Source organism: Anomaloglossus baeobatrachus, chromosome 3, assembly GCF_048569485.1.
Source record: "Anomaloglossus baeobatrachus isolate aAnoBae1 chromosome 3, aAnoBae1.hap1, whole genome shotgun sequence".
Taxonomy (NCBI): domain Eukaryota; kingdom Metazoa; phylum Chordata; class Amphibia; order Anura; family Aromobatidae; genus Anomaloglossus; species Anomaloglossus baeobatrachus.
The window spans coordinates 46,030,463-46,048,656 of NC_134355.1; the positions used below are offsets into that span (position 1 = coordinate 46,030,463).

Genomic DNA, 18,194 nt, shown 5'->3' on the forward strand with positions numbered 1-18,194 from the left:
CAAGGAACGCAGAGAGGAACGCAAGCGCCAAACAGTAGCCATAATTCCTAAAGTTTATTGAAGGGGTTGTCCGGTGAAAACAAGTTATCGGCTAACCAAATGATAGGCGATAACTTCAGAGGTGGTCCGACAGTAAGGATGTCCAAGGATTGGCAGAACGGGGAATTTTTACTTACTTTTATCCCTGTTAGTCCCCCTTTACACGTCAGTGATTCCGGTACATATGACTATGACTGTTTTCACACGTACCAGAGACACGAACATACAGAGAGCCATTAAAATCAATGGATCAGTGTTTTCACAAGGACTGTGTGTCTGTCGCGGGCGGAGGAGGGAACGCTGCGCTCGCCCACTACTCGGGTCCGGCTGCTGCTGCTCGGTGGTGGCTCGAGCGGTGGGCCGGATCCCGGGGACTCGAGCGGCGTTCCTCGCCCGTGAGTGAAAGGGAGTGGTTTGGGTTTAGGGATATTGTCCGTGACGCCACCCACGGTTGTGGTTAGATTGGTGACACCATCGCTGCTCTGGACGGGGATCCCGGGAGCGATGACGGGGAGCAGCTTGGATGTTGGTTCTCCCCTCCGTGGGTAGGGGGTTGGTTGTCCCGGGGCCCGGTGAGGGGGTAGGGATGGATGTAAGGCGGGTTACGGGGCCTGGTGAGGTGCAGGGTCACGGGGGCAGCGCTGTGCCGCACGGCACGGTGGTACTCACTCAGCCAATGACGAATGCGGTAAAACGAACGGCTGGATGGACAGGTCCCACAGACGGCTGCGGTGTTTCTCCTCCCGGCAGGTTGATGGTGACTGCCTTTCCCTGCACCTGTGTTGTGTTACGGTTCCAATGGCTTCCCACCGGTAACCCGCTTCCCCAGCTTGGATGGAGGCTGAGGGAGCCCCTTTTGCCCGCAGGCTCTGGCCCTGGGAACTGTAGCCTTGGCGGTGACTGTGTTTCCCTCTACGGTTTGAGCGGTTGCCTTCAATCGGGTCTTGGCTGCTGGGAAACCCCGGAGGTTCCCTTCGTTAACGGATTTGAGAAATTTAACGGCGACTCCTAGCCTTGTCAGGGTCCGTAAGCCCTGCCGGATGGTGCTGGCTTCTCTTTACTCTCCGATCCGGTACCGCCGGGCCACCACCCGTCCACGGTCCATACGGTTTGCTCCAATTAGCGTCTCCTGCAGACGGTCACCACCGTCTGCCAACCTTGCTGTTCCGTCCGGGCCACACACCCGGACCACCTTCAGACTGCTCCTCTACCACTTTACTTCCTCTCACTTCAAAACTCTAATCTGATCTGCTTCCTTTTCCCGCCTCCAGGACTGTGAACTCCTCGGTGGGCGGGACCAACCGCCTGGCCCACCCCCTGGTGTGGACATCAGCCCCATGAGGAAGGCGACAAGGATTTTGTGTTTGGCTTCGGTGTGCCTAACCGGGGTGTGGGGTGTGTTGGTGTAGTTCTGTGACGACCTGGCTTGTCCAGGGCGCCACATGTCCATATGGAACATACGCGTGTCTGTGTGTTCTGCACGGAGACAAGTCTATTTTTCTCCGGCAGCACTGATGTCACACACTGATGTGATCCGTGTGAAATTACACGTACCAGAGAAAACACGTGTCTTTGAAAGAAAATTATTTTCTATACTCACCTGTCTAAAGTGAAGCTGTCTTCGGCGCTGCTGTCACTTGCTTCCAGGCTGGCTCATTATGCTCATGAATATTCACTGCACTACAGACCTGAAAGCAGCAGCGCTGGAGACATCAGCACTGGGGACAGCAGCGCTGGAGACATCAGCATCGGGGAGAGCAGTGTCAGGGACAGGTGAGTAAAAAGTTCCTGCTCTCTGTGTGCTATCATGGATACCACACGATGAACACTAGTGTGCCACAATCAAGCCACACGGATGAGCCATACGCACTTTCAACAAGGCTGTGCAAAACACAACCGTTTTTCACGGATATCTAAAGGGGGCCTAAAGGCCACTTTACACGCAACAACATTGCTAATGAGATGTTGTTGGGGTCACGGAATTCGTGACGCACATCCAGCTCCGTTAGCGATGTCGTTGCGTGTGAAACGCAGGAACAACCATTAACGATCAAAAATACTCACCATATCGTTGATCGTTGACACGTCTTTCTAATCTCACATATAATTGCTGCTGCAGGTACGATGTTGTTCGTCGTTCCTGCGGCAGCGCACATCGCTATGTGTGACACCGCAGGAACGAGGAACAACATTGTACCTGCGGCCGCCGGCAATGGGGAAGGAAGGAGGTGGGCAGGATGTTACGGCCGCTCATCTCCACCCCTCCGCTTCTATTGGGCGGCTGCTTAGTGACGCCGCATGAACCGCCCCCTTAGAAAGGAGACGGTTCGCCAGCCACAGCGACGTCGCTAGGCAGGTAAGTATGTGTGACAGGTGTTAGCGATGTTGTGCACCACGGGCAGCAATTTGCCTGTGACGCACAACCGACGGGGGCTGGTGCGTTCACCAACGACATCGCTAGTAATGTCGCTGTGTGTAAAGCCAGCTTTAGAATGGGACGACGGTGCCCGTATCTGACCTCTATTCATTCTTTATGGGGCAGGCAGAAAAAGCCAAATGCACCATTCAGCATCCCATACGGAATGAATGGAGCGCAGGTTGCGCTTGCACAATTGAGCTCTATAAAGGTTCCCTGTTCTGCTGATCGGTGTGAATTCCAGAGGTCTGACCCTCACCAATCTCCGAGTTATTGCCTACTCTGTGGCTAGCTGATAAAGGGTTTGTCTGATGGAAAATAAAGTTAAAGGAGTTGTCCACTACTTTAGGATAGGTCATCAATGCATGGTCGGCTTTACCCTCGCCAATCAGCTGATCTTGGTCCCGGTAGCAGCAGCTGGTGGCTGGAAATGCTCAGTTCCGGAGCTGTCCCTGGTAGCGGCCGGGTACTCCATATCCGCCTCCCATTCTAATCAATAAGAGGTGGATGTGCAGTACCCGGCCGCAGCCGCTATCAGAAGCCGGAGCAGCACCGGAACTGAGCATTTCCGGGTACCTGCTGCCGGGACCGAGAACAGCTGATTGATGACCTATCCTAAAGATACACAGATTTGGTGCAGAAAAAAATCTGCAGCATATCAACCATTTCCTGCGTTTTTTTGGCCCTTCCAGCCAGTGACCTTACTTAAAAAAATGCATGGAAAAAAATGCACCAAAACCACATGCATTTTTGGTGCGTTTTTCTGCCAGAACGAGCAGATTTGATGCAGAGAATTTCTGCACCAAATCTGCAACATGTGCACATAGCCTTAAAAAGCTTTCAGACACGACTGAGGGCATAAGCGAAACCAGAGAAACTTATCCATAGAATGTTTCGGAGGTTTTGCCCTTCGTCGGTACAGGGGGTTTTATTTGGCGAAGACGTCTGAACTGAATCAATTAGATCTAATATCTTCGTGATAAAAAAAATAAATAAATAGCTCTTTAAATAATAATAAAAAATAAAATAAAATAGAAAAGTAATGTATTTTGGAAATGAGCCAACTCCAGTAGGCGTCACAGCTCAATTGATTGTAGAAAGGCACAAAAATGGTTTATATTACTAAGTGATGCATGGAGATTTACATGTATTAGACTCCGTGCTGCAAATAATGGTAATTGGGAGTGAGGGTCTGCCAGCTGTGGCGTGTAAGCTAACAGCTTGTCGTGCTTACCTGCACTTTCACAGACAGCAGCGGGTTTGTATAAAAGGCACGTGCGAGCTTTGTCAGTAAGAAAATAAAAAAATATGTGTCTCGCCACATGCCGTATTATGTGGACTTTCCATAAAAGCACTAACCCACCGATCACGCTGGTCCATATCCAGACACGCCAACAATGAGTGCACCTCCGGGAACAGCTTTAAAAGTATTCAAAGGAGTAAGAATGGATGGTTTTACTACCTATTCCATTACTATTAACCCAATAGTGACGGCAGTGAACCAGACTGGACATACGTAGGCGGGTCCGAGATGCTCAGGGGAGACAGGCTCAGTCCAAGGTGCTCAGGGGGGATAGGCTCAGTACGAGATGCTCAGGGGGGATAGGCTCAGCCCGAGATGTTCAGGGGGGATAGGCTCAGTACGAGGTGCTCAGGGGGGATAGGCTCAGTACGAGGTGCTCAGGGGGTACAGGCTCAATCCGAGGTGTTCAGGGGGGATAGGCTCAGTCCGAGGTGCTCAGGGGGACAGGCTCAGTTCAAGGTGCTCAGGGGGGACAGGCTCAGTCCAAGGTGCTCAGGGGGGACAGGCTCAGTCTGAAGTGTTCAGGGGGGACAGGCTCAGTCCGAGGTGCTCAGGGAATAGGCTCAGTCCGAGGTGTTCAGGGGAGACAGGCTCAGTCCGAGGTGTTCAGGGGAGACAGGCTCAGTCCGAGGTGCTCAGGGGACAGGCTCAGTCCCAGGTGCTCAGGGGGGACAGGCTCAGTCCGAGGCGCTCAAGGGGCACAGGCTTAGGCCAAGGTGCTCAGGGGGCACAGCCACAGTCTGAGGTGCTCAGGAGGGAAAGGCTCAGTCTGAGGTGCTCAGGGGGCACAGCCTCAGTCTGAGATGTTCAGGGGGGACAGGCTCAGTCCAAGCTGCTCAGGGGGATAGGCTCAGTATGAGGTGCTCAGGGGGGACAGGCTCAGTCCGAGGTGTTCAGGGGGGATAGGCTCAGTCCGAGGTGCTCAGGGGGACAGGCTCAGTCCAAGGTGTTCAGGGGGACAGGCTCAGTTCAAGGTGCTCAGGGGGGACAGGCTCAGTCCAAGGTGCTCAGGGGGGACAGGCTCAGTCTGAAGGGTTCAGGGGGGACAGGCTCAGTCCGAGGTGCTCAGGGGATAGGCTCAGTCCGAGGTGTTCAGGGGAGACAGTCTCAGTCCGAGGTGTTCAGGGGAGACAGGCTCAGTCCGAGGTGCTCAGGGGAGACAGGCTCAGTCCGAGGTGCTCAGGGGAGACAGGCTCAGTCCGAGGTGTTCAGGGGAGACAGGCTCAGTCCGAGGTGCTCAGGGGATAGGCTCAGTCCGAGGTGTTCAGGGGAGAAAGGCTCAGTCCGAGGTGTTCAGGGGATAGGCTCAGTCTGAGGTGCTCAGGGGATAGGCTCAGTCCGAGGTGCTCAGGGGACAGGCTCAGTCCCAGGTGCTCAGGGGGGACAGGATCAGTCCGAAGTGCTCAAGGGGCACAGGCTTAGGCCAAGGTGCTCAGGGGGCACAGCCACAGTCTGAGGTGCTCAGGGGGGAAAGGCTCAGTCTGAGGTGCTCAGGGGGCACAGCCTCAGTCTGAGGTGTTCAGGGGGGACAGGCTCAGTCCAAGGTGCTCAGGGAGGACAGGCTCAGTCCGAGGTGCTCAGGGGGGACAGGCTCAGTCTAAGGTGCTCAGGGGGGACAGGCTCAGTCTAAGGTGCTCAGGGGGGACAGGCTCAGTCTGAGGTGCTTAGGGGGCACAGCCTCAGTCTGAGGTGCTCAGGGGGGACAGGCTCAGTCCGAGTTGCTCAGGGGGGACAGGCTCAGTCCGAGGTGCTCAGGGGGGACAGGCTCAGTCCGAGGTGCTCAGGGGGGACAGGCTCAGCCCAAGGTGCTCAGGGGGGACAGACTCAGTCCGAGGTGCTCAGGGGGGAGAGGCTCAGTCCGAAGTGCTCAGGGATGACAGGCTCAGTCTCAGGTGCACATACCCTAAAAAGAGCGCTGACCCACGTCCTAGGGTAGACAGCCCAATCTGTAAAGTGACAGGAAGTATCGGCTTAAGTTGGGTGCCTCATCTTGTTAAATAGGTAAAATTGCAAAGTTCTTGTAGAGAAAAAGAATAAAATAAGCAATTTTGTAATTAACTAACTTCCTACTAAAAATCTTCCCTGTTCTCAAAAATGAAGGAATTTTTAAAGGGGTTGTCCACTACTTGGACAACTCCTTCTCATTCCCCATAAAAATATCAAAGCCCGTATTCCCCTCCAGTGTCGGCACCAGCGATGTCTAAAGTCGTGTTCCTGAGGCCCATTGTTATTACACGCAAGCCTCACAACCAATTAGCCCCGGCTTCCTTCTCCCCCGTTTAAGGACGTTTAAGTAATTAACAGGAAGTGAGAGCCGCGACTGCCAATTACTTCCTGTTAATTACTTAACTGTAAGTAGGCGGGGAGAGAGGAACTGGTACTGATTTAACACTAGAAGTCCCAGAGAGGGGTCATTTGACATTTTTACCATTGGAACCCTATGGAGCTTGAAATTCCTGGGACTTCTAGTGATAAAGCAGAGCCCCAGGTACATGAGTTTCGACATAGCTAGAACAGCGCCGGCGTCGGAGGTGAACATAGGCTTTATTATTTTTATGGGGGCACACATTGGGATTGAGAAGAAGTTGTCCAAGTAGTAGAACAACCCCCTTTAATACCATAGTTTTCTCCCCCATCTCTGCAGTCTACCAGTGGTGGTCGGTTTCCCAGGTAAGAAGTGCGCACTGGCACAGCTCTTTGCTTCAGCTCTAAAGTTGGTCAGTTCCAGCGTCCCTGCAAACCTCTGATACTACCAAGGCAAAGCTGTTCGGGACAATCTCTAGTATCGCAACATCCCCACTAAGTCAGAAGCCTTCAGGCTGGGGAGCGATGCCCTCCTGAAGGAGGCAGAAGCTGCAACCCCTTTAACATAGTCAGTGAAACTGCAAAAAATATATAAATAGAAGCTAAAAAAAAAAAAATACTGCACAATATTGAAAGCTACAGTGCCTACAAGTAGTATTCAACCCCCTGCAGATTTAGCAGGTTTGATAAGATGCAAACTTCAAACAAGAGCAGGATTTATTAACAGATGCATAAATCTTTCAAACCAACAAGTTATGTTGCTCAGTTAAATTTTAATAAATTTTCAACATAAAAGTGTGGGTCAATTATTATTCAACCCCTAGGTTTAATATTTTGTGGAATAACCCTTGTTTGCAATTACAGCTAATAATCGTCTTTTATAAGACCTGATCAGGCTGGCACAGGTCTCTGGAGTTATCTTGGCCCACTCCTCCATGCAGATCTTCTCCAAGTTATCTAGGTTCTTTGGGTGTCTCATGTGGACTTTAATCTTGAGCTCCTTCCACAAGTTTTCAATTGGGTTGAGGTCAGGAGACTGACTAGGCCACTGCAACACCTTGATTTTTTCCCTCTTGAACGAGGCCTTGGTTTTCTTGGCTGTGTGCTTTGGGTCGTTGTATTGTTGGAGGATGAAATGACGACCCATCTTAAGATCCTTGATGGAGGAGCGGAGGTTCTTGGCCAAAATCTCCAGGTAGGCCGTGCTATCCATCTTCCCATGGATGCAGACCAGATGGCCAGGCCCCTTGGCTGAGAAACAGCCCCACAGCATGATGCTGCCACCACCATGCTTGACTGTAGGGATGGTATTCTTGGGGTTGTATGCAGTGCCATCCAGTCTCCAAACGTCACGTGTGTGGTTGGCACCAAAGATCTCGATCTTGGTCTCATGACACCAGAGAACCTTGAACCAGTCTGTCTCAGAGTCCTCCAAGTGATCATGAGCAAACTGTAGACGAGCCTTGACATGACGCTTTGAAAGTAAAGGTACCTTACGGGCTCGTCTGGAACGGAAACCATTGCGGTGGAGAACGTTACTTATGGTATTGACTGAAACCAATGTCCCCACTGCCATGAGATCTTCCCGGAGCTCCTTCCTTGTTGTCCTTGGGTTAGCCTTGACTCTTCGGACAAGCCTGGCCTCGGCACAGGTGGAAACTTTCAAAGGCTGTCCAGGCCGTGGAAGGCTAACAGTAGTTCCATAAGCCTTCCACTTCCGGATGATGCTCCCAACAGTGGAGACAGGTAGGCCCAACTCCTTGGAAAGGGTTTTGTACCCCTTGCCAGCCTTGTGACCCTCCACGATCTTGTCTCTGATGGCCTTGGAATGCTCCTTTGTCTTTCCCATGTTGACCAAGTATGAGGGCTGTTTACAAGTTTGGGGAGGGTCTTAATTAGTCAGAAAAGGCTGGAAAAAGAGATAATTAATCCAAACATGTGAAGCTCATTGTTCTTTGTGCCTGAAATACTTCTTAATACTTTAGGGGAACCAAACAGAATTCTGGTGGTTTGAGGGGTTGAATAATAAATGACCCTCTGAATAAACTTTTCACAATTTAAAAAAAAAAATAAAAAAAAGAAATAACATTCTTTTTTGCTGCAGTGCATTTCACACTTCCAGGCTGATCTACAGTCCAAATGTCACAATGCCAAGTTATTTCCGAATGTGTAAACCTGCTAAATCTGCAGGAGGTTGAATACTACTTGTAGGCACTGTATATAATAACATTATCATAAAGTCACTTTGTGACGTCTTTAATCACAATGCAGGGTGAGACATTTTCTTATAATGTTACTGAACGTAATATTTCGTCACATGTCAAATGAATGTGATTTGGTTGGACGGTCAAGGTTGGAAGAACACGGAGATCTTTTATGTTTAGTTACAGCGCTCCGCATCATATGGTCTCTTTATCATGCTCCGCTTCATTACACAGAGCAGAATGTACTACTCAGCTTTTATCAAAGGCTGCAAACCACTCCCTGAAAGGCAGTGAGAGCCGTCCACTCCATTAGGCACAACGCAAAGAAAGGCTCAGCGGCGGGGGGACGGGAGCACACATTTTACAAGCAATAGGAGATCTTCAGGAGTACAAAACATAATTAAGGACAAAGGAAAAACTTTTGTCGTAAACTGCTTTACCTGCAGTTTTACTCCTTCGAAACAAATTTGCCCTGAGCCTGGTCTAATTATGTAGGAGAACGTCTACCTAGACGATGAAACATACCCTCATCCCAAAATACTTTACTAGTTGCGCCAGAATTAGGTACAATAGTTCCTAAATGTGACAATTAAGGCCGCTTTACATGCTACGACATCGCTAAAGCAATGTCGTTGGGGTCACGGAACTTGTGACGCACATCCGGCCGCGTTAGTGATGTCGTTGCGTGTGACACCTACGAGCGATCGAAAATCGTCGCAAACACGTGCAAAATCGCTAATCGCTGACATGCTCCCCTATTCCCAATTATCGTTGCTGCTGCAGCTACGATGTAGCTTGTCGTTCCTGCGGCAGCACACATCGCTATGTGTGACACCGCAGGAACGAGGAACCTCCCGCTCATCTCCGCCCCTCCGCTTCTATTGGCCGCCCCCTTAGAAAGGAGGCGGTTTGCCGCTCACAGCGACGTCGCTAGGCAGGTAAGTATGTGTGACGGGTCCGCGCGATTTTGTGCACCATGGGCCGCGATTTGCCCGTGACGCACAAACGATGGGGGTGGGTACGCACGCTAGCGATATCGATAGCGATATCGCAGCGTGTAAAGCGGCTTTTAGAGTTAAGGCGGCGTTACACGCTACGATTTATCTGACGATATGTCGTTGAGGTCACGGTTTCCGAGACACACTTCCGTCATCGTTAGCGACGTTGTTGCGTGTGACACCTATGAGCGACTCTGAATGATCGCAAAGAGGCTGAAAATCGTTGATCGTTGACACGTCGTTCAGTTTCAAAATATTGTTCGTCGTTTGGAACGCAGCACACATATTGGTACGTTTGACACCCTGCCAATGACGAACAACATCCACACGACCGCCTTGGTCAAACAATATATCGCTGAATGATGTTGCGTTGTTTGTGAGAACGTTACATGTGACAGCTAATAAACGACCTATGAGCGATCTCGGTAAATCGGAACTACGATCTGGGCGTGTCACATAGCTAATGAGATCGTCAGCTAAATCGTAACGCGTAACGGGGCCTTTAGGTGAGATTCCGGTGTTATCGGCCAGGTTGGCGTTCTGTGATCGCTGGACGGGAGTCTCGAGAAATATTTTACTTTCTGAGAATCTCCGGGTTGGCACAACATCATTTATGAAAGATTAGGAGAATTGGACCCAGCACCAAAAATCCAAAATTTAAAATTTTATTGGACATCTAAAACTTCAAAAGGATCCATAAGATGAGAGGACGCGCATAAGGGCACCTAGGGAACTTAATTTTTGTCCTGTGGTCTGATGAAACTAAAATTGATCTGTTTGGTCATAATGACCATTATTATGTTTGGAGGAAAAAGGGAGAAGCCTTGAAGCCTAAGAGCAGCATCCCGACTGTGAAACAAATGTTGTGGGGTTGTTTTTCTGCAGGAAGGACTTGTGCACTTTACAAAATAGATGGCGTCATGGAGAAAAGAAGATTATGTGGCAACACTGAAGCAACATCTAAAGACATCAGCCAGGAACTTAAAGCATGGACAGAGATGGGTCTACCAAATAGACAATGACCCAAAGCATACTGCCAAACTGGTTACAAAATGGCTTAAGGATAACAAAGTCAATGTTTTGGAGTGGCCATCACAAAGCCCTGATCTCAATCCTATTTAAAATTCATGAGCAAAGCTGAAAAGGCCGATGCGAGCAGTGACCTACAAACATGGCTCAGTTACACCAGTTCTGTCAGGAGGAATGGGCCCAAATTCCTACCAACTATTGTGAGAAGCTTGTGGAAGGAGATCCAAAACATTTGACCCACGTTATACAGTGTAAGAGCAATGGCACCAAATGCAAATAAATTGTATGTAATCTTTTGACTTTGCAAAAAGTAATAAAAATGTCTTAAAACATTCTCTCTCTCATTATTTCTGGCATTTGGCAAATATAAATAATTTTGGTTCCTAAATGACCTAAAACGGGAAAGGTTTATTCTGATTTCAAGTCAGATAGTGAGAAAAACCTGCAGATGTGTCTGTATAGAGAGCGGAGGGAAAAACCTGCAGATGTGTCTTTATAGAGAGCGGAGGGAAAAACCTGCAGATGTGTCTGTATAGAGAGTGGAGGGAAAACCTGCAGATGTATTTGTATAGAGAGGGGAGGGAAAAACCTGCAGCAGATATGTCTGTATAGAGAGGGGAGGGAAAAACCTGCAGATGTATTTGTATAGAGAGGGGAGGGAAAAACCTGCAGATGTATTTGTATAGAGAGGGGAGGGAAAAACCTGCAGATGTATTTGTATAGAGAGGGGAGGGAAAAACCTGCAGATGTGTCTGTATAGAGAGTGGAGGGAAAAACCTACAGATGTGTCTGTATAGAGAGTGGAGGGAAAAACCTGCAGATGTGTCTGTATAGAGAGTGGAGGGAAAAACCTGCAGATGTGTCTGTATAGAGAGCAGAGGGGAAAACCTGCAGATGTGTCTGTATAGAGAGGGGAGGGAAAAACCTGCAGATGTGTCTGTATAGAGGGTGGAGGGAAAAACCTGCAGATGTGTCTGTATAGAGAGTGGAGGGAAAAACCTGCAGATGTGTCTGTATAGAGAGTGGAGGGAAAAACCTGCAGATGTGTCTGTATAGAGAGTGGAGGGAAAAACCTACAGATGTGTCTGTATAGAGAGTGGAGGGAAAAACCTGCAGATGTGTCTGTATAGAGAGCGGAAGGAAAAACCTGCAGATGTGTCTGTATAGAGAGCAGAGGGAAAAACCTGCAGATGTGTCTGTATAGAGAGCGAGGGAAAAACCTGCAGATGTGTCTTTTTAGATAGTGGATGTAAAGTTCTGGTTTCAGCTGTATATCAAACACAAATCTAGAGAAAAAACAACCTAAAGAGTTGCCAAATTGTGAGGAAGCAAAGGAAAGTATGTTTTCTCTGGCTTTCCTATGTATGTGTGAAAATATGCATCCTTACCTTTCCTGATACAGATTAGTTCATGGACTCCACAAGTTCTTTCCCCACCTGCAAAATTGAGACACAAAAAAAAGATTTAATGCGTTTTGTCTTTAGAGATGACAATTGCCATCATTTACACACACAATATCCTCCTCCTGCTAGTTATTGGGATTCTATGTTTCGATAAATCATAAAAAAATAATGGCTTATTGCAATTAGCAGTACATAAGTCATGTAGTGACTTCCGGGGCTCCGCCAAGTATTCTGGAACTCCCAACAAGCAACATAACACACCGGGTACATAGAGAACATTATACTGTACAATGGTGAGTCCTGGTGCTAGGGAGAGGGGAGCAGGGTCACCTTCTGCCACTCATCTGAGGCTGATTCCTGCACTCCCTAACATCCTTATAAGAGTCCTTCCCCCAGTCGCCGATCATGTGCCAAGGCCCTCGCTTGACTGGAACCCACTCTGACAAGTGAGAAGGCCGGCAAGAACACTAGTCTCCCCACTGCAGTAACACAACACAAGGGAATAGAGACAGACAGGGGGGAAAATAGACACAGAAGGAAAACACTCGAAGTTCCTCCAATGCAGCTAATCACCACAGCTGCAACTGTCCCGACTCCTCAGGTTCTTCCAGAGACAGGCTCCTTCCAAAGTAGTCAGCGTAGGAATGAAGATTCTATAACCGGCATCAGATGGTAAGACATGTGACTTTTTATAGCGATCACAAAAGAGCTGCACCTGAGATTAAGGCTCCAAAGGACAGCCAGACAGGAAAGAGTCATTAACCCTTACAGCCTTAAAAGCAAGTAGATTTCACTCAAATACAAGTAGTGAATCTGAGAGCAATAAGACGTTGTGACCTTCTGATCCCAGACTTACCAGAGGTCTCCCGAGAGAGGGACACACTCATGACACCACCAGTGCTGTGGACTACCAGTATCCAGAAGCAGAGTAGGACTAACGAACATCAAAAAGGGCTAAATTTCTAGAAATTACTAATTAGTCTTGATAGTTAATATGATGCATTTAGCAAAAAGACTGGTTTCACGATAGTATTTGTAGGTTGGCACCCTACCATAACATGTACATGTTCATTATTTAAAAAAAAAAACAACATAATTTTAATCGCGACAAAATACTTATATTATTAGTCACGTGGGGTCCACAGGATCCCAGTTTTAATATAAAAAAATAAGCAACATATAGTGAAGAAATTTAACTTTATTTAGGATCGTAAAGGGCTATTCCTATCTTAATACGTAGAAGGTGTAATAATAATAATAATAATATTAGCAAATACCTCCTATTAGAAATGTAGCATAGTTATCCTGATATAGCTGTGTCTCCTCATGTGCAGGGTATTGCAGTTTCATGGTTACGACCACAACCAACTGTCACTATATGAGTGGTCGTAACCACAGATCCCTAAGCTGCAAATAGTGACACAAGTGAATTTTAATTTTACAAATTTGCTAATTTTTTCACTACTTATTGCCAGGTCAATTTTACCATATAGTGAGCACGGTAAATAAATACCCCAAAAAACAATTGCAGAATTTCACTATTTTTTGCTTCAACGCACTTGGAATTTTTTTCCCGTTTTTGCACAACATTATATGGTAAAATGATTGGTGTCATTCAAATGTACAACTCGTCCAGCGAAAAAAAAAAAAAAAACGCCCTGATATAGCTAGGTGGCCAGAAAAATAAAAAGGGGAAGGAAAAACTAGAAAAAAAAAATCGCTTGGGATTTAAAAAATAAAAAAAGTTTTAAGAAAATACAAAACCTTTATCACTGTAAATAAAAAAAAGATTCCGCTTTTCATCTACAGCCCATATGCAAACCTATGGATCTCCCTGGTTCCAGACTACAAACAGTCACACGGAGTTTTGCACAAACTTCGCCGACAGTCATGATTCAGATTGCAGATTCTGACACTCCGCTCGATGGCTTCTCCGGTGTCTGAAATCAACACAGGCATACTCGGACATCGATCTGCTGTGTGCTGATTCATAGGCAGGCTAGCAAGAGTTAATCTTTGCTTGTCTGCTTGCTCTTTTGGTCACATGGTTTGGGGAGACCTATCACATCTGCTCTCCTCCTATTTATGCTGGTTGAAACCTTCCACCCATGCCAGCTATAGTTTATCCTATTTTGGCCTGTGAGGTCTTGTGTCCCAGACTTACTGCTGAAAGTTGTGCTTACTGCTTGGTGCGGTTGTGGAGTTTACCCCTGTTGTTTTGTAGGTTCCTTCCTACTCGATTTTCCCCCTGAACCTCCTATTGTCTTTACCTTTGTGTGTCAGAGTTTGGTTTTCCCTTGTCTGTCTTTATCTGTGGGTTTCATTATACTCCTGTCCCTCCCTGTGGAAAAGGGGAATCAGATCAGGACTAGGGCTGATTGAATCCGCCAAAATCCGGGAACGGCGGACCCTGCCGGATTAAAAAAAAAATTCTGGCTCCGCTCCGGATTCCTGTGCCCATATAAGTCTATGGGGACCAGAATCCAGAGATTAAAAACGTATGTGGAGGGGACAGGGGTGTAGGAGCGTGCAGTGTACTCACCCGAGTCTGTGTCATGGCAGCAGACTCCTGCTTTTCCCTTCTGGAGCCAACAATTCACTATTCATTGTTTTGCCCGCCCACCGGCGCATGTAATTGGTTGCAGCTAGACGTGCCCCAACCCTGAGTGTCAGCAAGTCAGCTGACTGCAACCAATCACAGGTGGCAGGACAACCGGTGGGCGGGGAAAGCAGTGCAAGTGTCTGCGGGTCAGTATGGTGAACGTGCATGTCTCCCAGAAACACATGCGCTCCTGTCAGAAGTGTGCGGCTGTGCTAGTGATACGCTGTCGGACTTGTACAAGTCTGACATGACATCAGCAGGCATAGCCTGCGCTCTCTGAACATGAGCGTGCATGTACACAGAAACACATGCACGCTCCTGTCAGAAGTGTGCGCGGCTGTGCCGGTGATGCAGCTTTTGTTTTTATTATTATTTAAATAAATAATTTTTAAAAAAACAATGTGCGGTCCCCCCTACTTTTCATCCCCAGCCATGATAATGCCAGCTAGGGGCTGGTATTCTCAGCCTGCAGCCACCCGGAATTGCCACATCTATTAGATGCAACAATCCCGATGCTTTACCGGCTCTTCTCGATTGCCCTGGAACGGTGGCAATCAAGGTAATAAGGGGTTAATAGCAGCGCACAGCTGTAAATAAACCCTAGGTCAGTGATGGCACAGGCATCTATGAGATAACTCCATCACACTAACCTGTAAATGAATGTAAATAAAAAATATACAAAAACAGTTACCCTCCTTCACCACTTTATTAATCCCTAACACCCTGGAGAACCGGCGTAATCCACATGAGGTCCCATGCCGCTTCAGCTCTGCTACATAGCCAGCGACCATAGAGCACGACCGCTGGTTGTGCAGACAATGACAGAGCCGCGATGACTGCATAGCAAGCAGATACTGTCACAGGCTGGGGGTGCTTCTGCCTACAACCAATCACAGACGAGAGGACGGCCGGTGGGCGGGGAAAACTGTGTGTATACGATGCACAGTACAGGAAGTGAATGCGCGACCTGGAAGCAGTGTTCCGCCACAACACCGAGTCTCGGTTAAGCCTGCTTTACACGCTGCAATATATCTTACAATGTGTCGGCGGGGTCACGTTGTAAGTGACGCACATCCGGCATTGTAAGTTACATTGCAGTGTGTGACAGGTACGTGCGATTGCGATTGAACGTTAAAACGTTCATCGCACGCACATCGTTCATTTCTCTAGAATTGAACGTCAGATTGTTCAACGTTCCCGGGGTAGCGCACATCGCAACGTGTGACACCCCGGGAACGATGAACAGATCTTACCAGCGTCCTGCGGCTCCCGGCCAGCAATGCGGAAGGAAGGAGGTGGGTGGGATGTTTACGTCCCACTCAGCTCCGCCCCTCCGCTTCTATTGGCCGGCTGCCGCGTGACGTCGCTGTGACGTTGAACGTCCCTCCCACTCCAGGAAGTGGACGTTCGCCGCCCACATCGAGGTCGTATGGAAGGTAAGTACGTGTAACGGGGGTTAATCGTTTGTGCGGCACGTTCAACAAATTGAACGTGCTGCACATACGATTGGGGCGTTGCAAATCGCATACGATATCGTATGCGAAATTGCAACGTGTAAAGCAGGCTTAAGTAATTATTTTCCTCAGTGCCGGATCCAGATCGTGCACCCGGAATTGCGGATCCGGCACCCGGAAATCTTTGAAACCGCGCAGATCCGGACTTTTAACGTTCGGATCCACTCAGCCCTAATCAGAACTGGTCAGGAGCAGGGCCAGGAAGGAGACTCAGGCATCTCCACCATCAGGAGTATGTCTGAGGTTAGGGATAGCATAGGGTTCCCTAGTTTGGAATAATTTAGGAACCCTGGTTCCCTGCATAGTCATCGTGACACAAACCCTGACGCTCCAAGATTAAATGACATGGGGTTTGTTGTTGCCTGTTACCATGGAGACACATAGGTTTGCATATGAGTTGTAGACAGTCTTAGACTTAAGAGCTAAATCTTAATTTTATATTTTATTTTAATGTCACACATTCATAATTTTACTCTAAAATAAATTAAATTTATAGTTCTTTTCCACAGCAGCAGGAATATCGATGGAGAAAAGCCTGAGTACTGCAGTAGTGTCATGGTTTCTATGGATTATTGCAGCGCTGGTATATCTCCCCACAGACTCAGCCCCCTCCCTGTATACACCGCTGTAGAGTTGCACTGAAACCCTCTGCGACTATACAGTAATTATAACAATGAAAGAAATAGAAAAGTATGTGTTTATCGACCTGGCGTAAATCTATACTGCGCGATGACCTCATAAACTTCATGGGTCGTTAGTCATAGTGAATGTCAAAGAAAATCCATACCCGTGCACTTACCTAGCCATTATTTAGGCTTTCCCTTCTTCTGTGTGGCTGACACATCATAGCGCTGCCTTTGTTTTATATAGAATTTATAGGATTTAAAGAGACCGTCCGGAAAAATGCGTATACGTTGTGTTATGTCTGGTGGAACATCTGAGACGGCGGAAACTGCTGAGACCACCATCCTTTAATTGTTGGCTAGGTGCTCCCGGATGGACAAAAATGGTGAGAGGCTCAATTCACAAAACCATTTTTTTTCCAGCCGTGTGGTATCTTAACCTAAAACGAGAGCGTTATGACCCTGTAGTAATAAATACTTTTCTTCACCATAAGACCTCATTCAGACATCTGTTTTTCAGTCACATGTTCGATCCATGTGTTTCACAGACGTTACATATCTAAACTATAGTCTAACCGCACGTTCATATATCCGTTTTTTGGGGACCAACTGTCCGTAGAAAGAAAGAAAAAAGAGATGTCCATTTTTGATCCAATTTGTGGATCAAACTTGCCCATTCGACTGTTCTTTTAACGGCCTTCAGCTCGATCTTGAGCCATGGCGACTTAATGGATGAAAACTCTGTAGGAAGATTGACCTTGTGCTGCCTAGTTAGGTCCACCAGGGTGTCACGGTGTGACTATGGGTATAGCAGGGAAATAGGGCTCCTAGACTGGCCCTTAGGCTAAGGGGGGCTCTGGGTATCGTTGATCTCAAAGATACCCCTGAAGGTGTAGATGTCTGAGCCGCCTTCCTGGCCCTGCTCCTGACCAGCCCTGTTCTTATGTCCCCCTCCCATCTACCTTAGGGGGTGACCGGGACAGGAGTGTGATAAAAGCAACAGAGATAGACAGACAGGGGAAACCAAAGCTCTATCTCACAGCACGTTGACCCGGAAGTACAGTACTGTATAACAAAATAAGAGGTTAGGGGGAAAATAAGAATGGTGAGGAAACAACAAGACAATGAAAGAATTCCACAACAATATAATCACCAGCAGGACTAGGACACCCCAGCACACAGACCCCCCCACAGCAGTAAGCACTAGTTGGCATGGGAGGACAGATTCGACCATCTTAAAAAAGGCGGGGGGGAGTGACTGTGATAGGTTTCCAACACCATGTGATCTTAAGGCTATGTGCGCACGTTGCGTTCTATTCCGCAGCGTGTAAGTCACTGCATGTGCGTCTCAGAACGCAGCCGAAAAAACTGCGTACTGAGACGCATTCGGCAGAACGCAACGTGCGCACATTCCTGGAGAATTCATGTGTTCTGGATGCTTGCTCTGCCATAGACAGAGTTGGAAAAGCATCCTGAACGTACATTTTTGACAGTGCAGTCCCACATAGATTTGCAGCAGAGCTGAGTGGGACCGCACTGTCAAAAAGAGCATGGCTGGCTGCGAGACAGTGCCGCGCGATGAGAATGAACTTCACCCGACTTCATTGTGATTGCGCAGCTCTGTGAGTGTAACACGGCTTGATTTGCGGTCAAACGTGAAGGACTCACCTGTGCAGTCCCGGAACCAGTCTGAAAGTGGGGTTAGTTAGTGGGTGGACACTTAGAACGGAGAGTAGAACGAACTAAGAAGCGGAGGGGA

General features: G+C 48.0%; 1 protein-coding gene across 2 annotated transcripts in view; it reads right to left on the minus strand.

Moving 5' to 3' along the window:
- SYT14 (synaptotagmin 14) overlaps window positions 1-18,194 on the minus strand; it is a 196,943-nt gene that overhangs the window by 161,702 nt on the left and 17,047 nt on the right. For both annotated transcript variants that reach the window (XM_075338004.1, XM_075338003.1), the window contains exon 2: window positions 11,682-11,729. In XM_075338004.1, coding sequence (XP_075194119.1) covers window positions 11,682-11,729 — 48 coding nt within the window. The remainder of the gene's footprint in view (window positions 1-11,681; window positions 11,730-18,194) is intronic.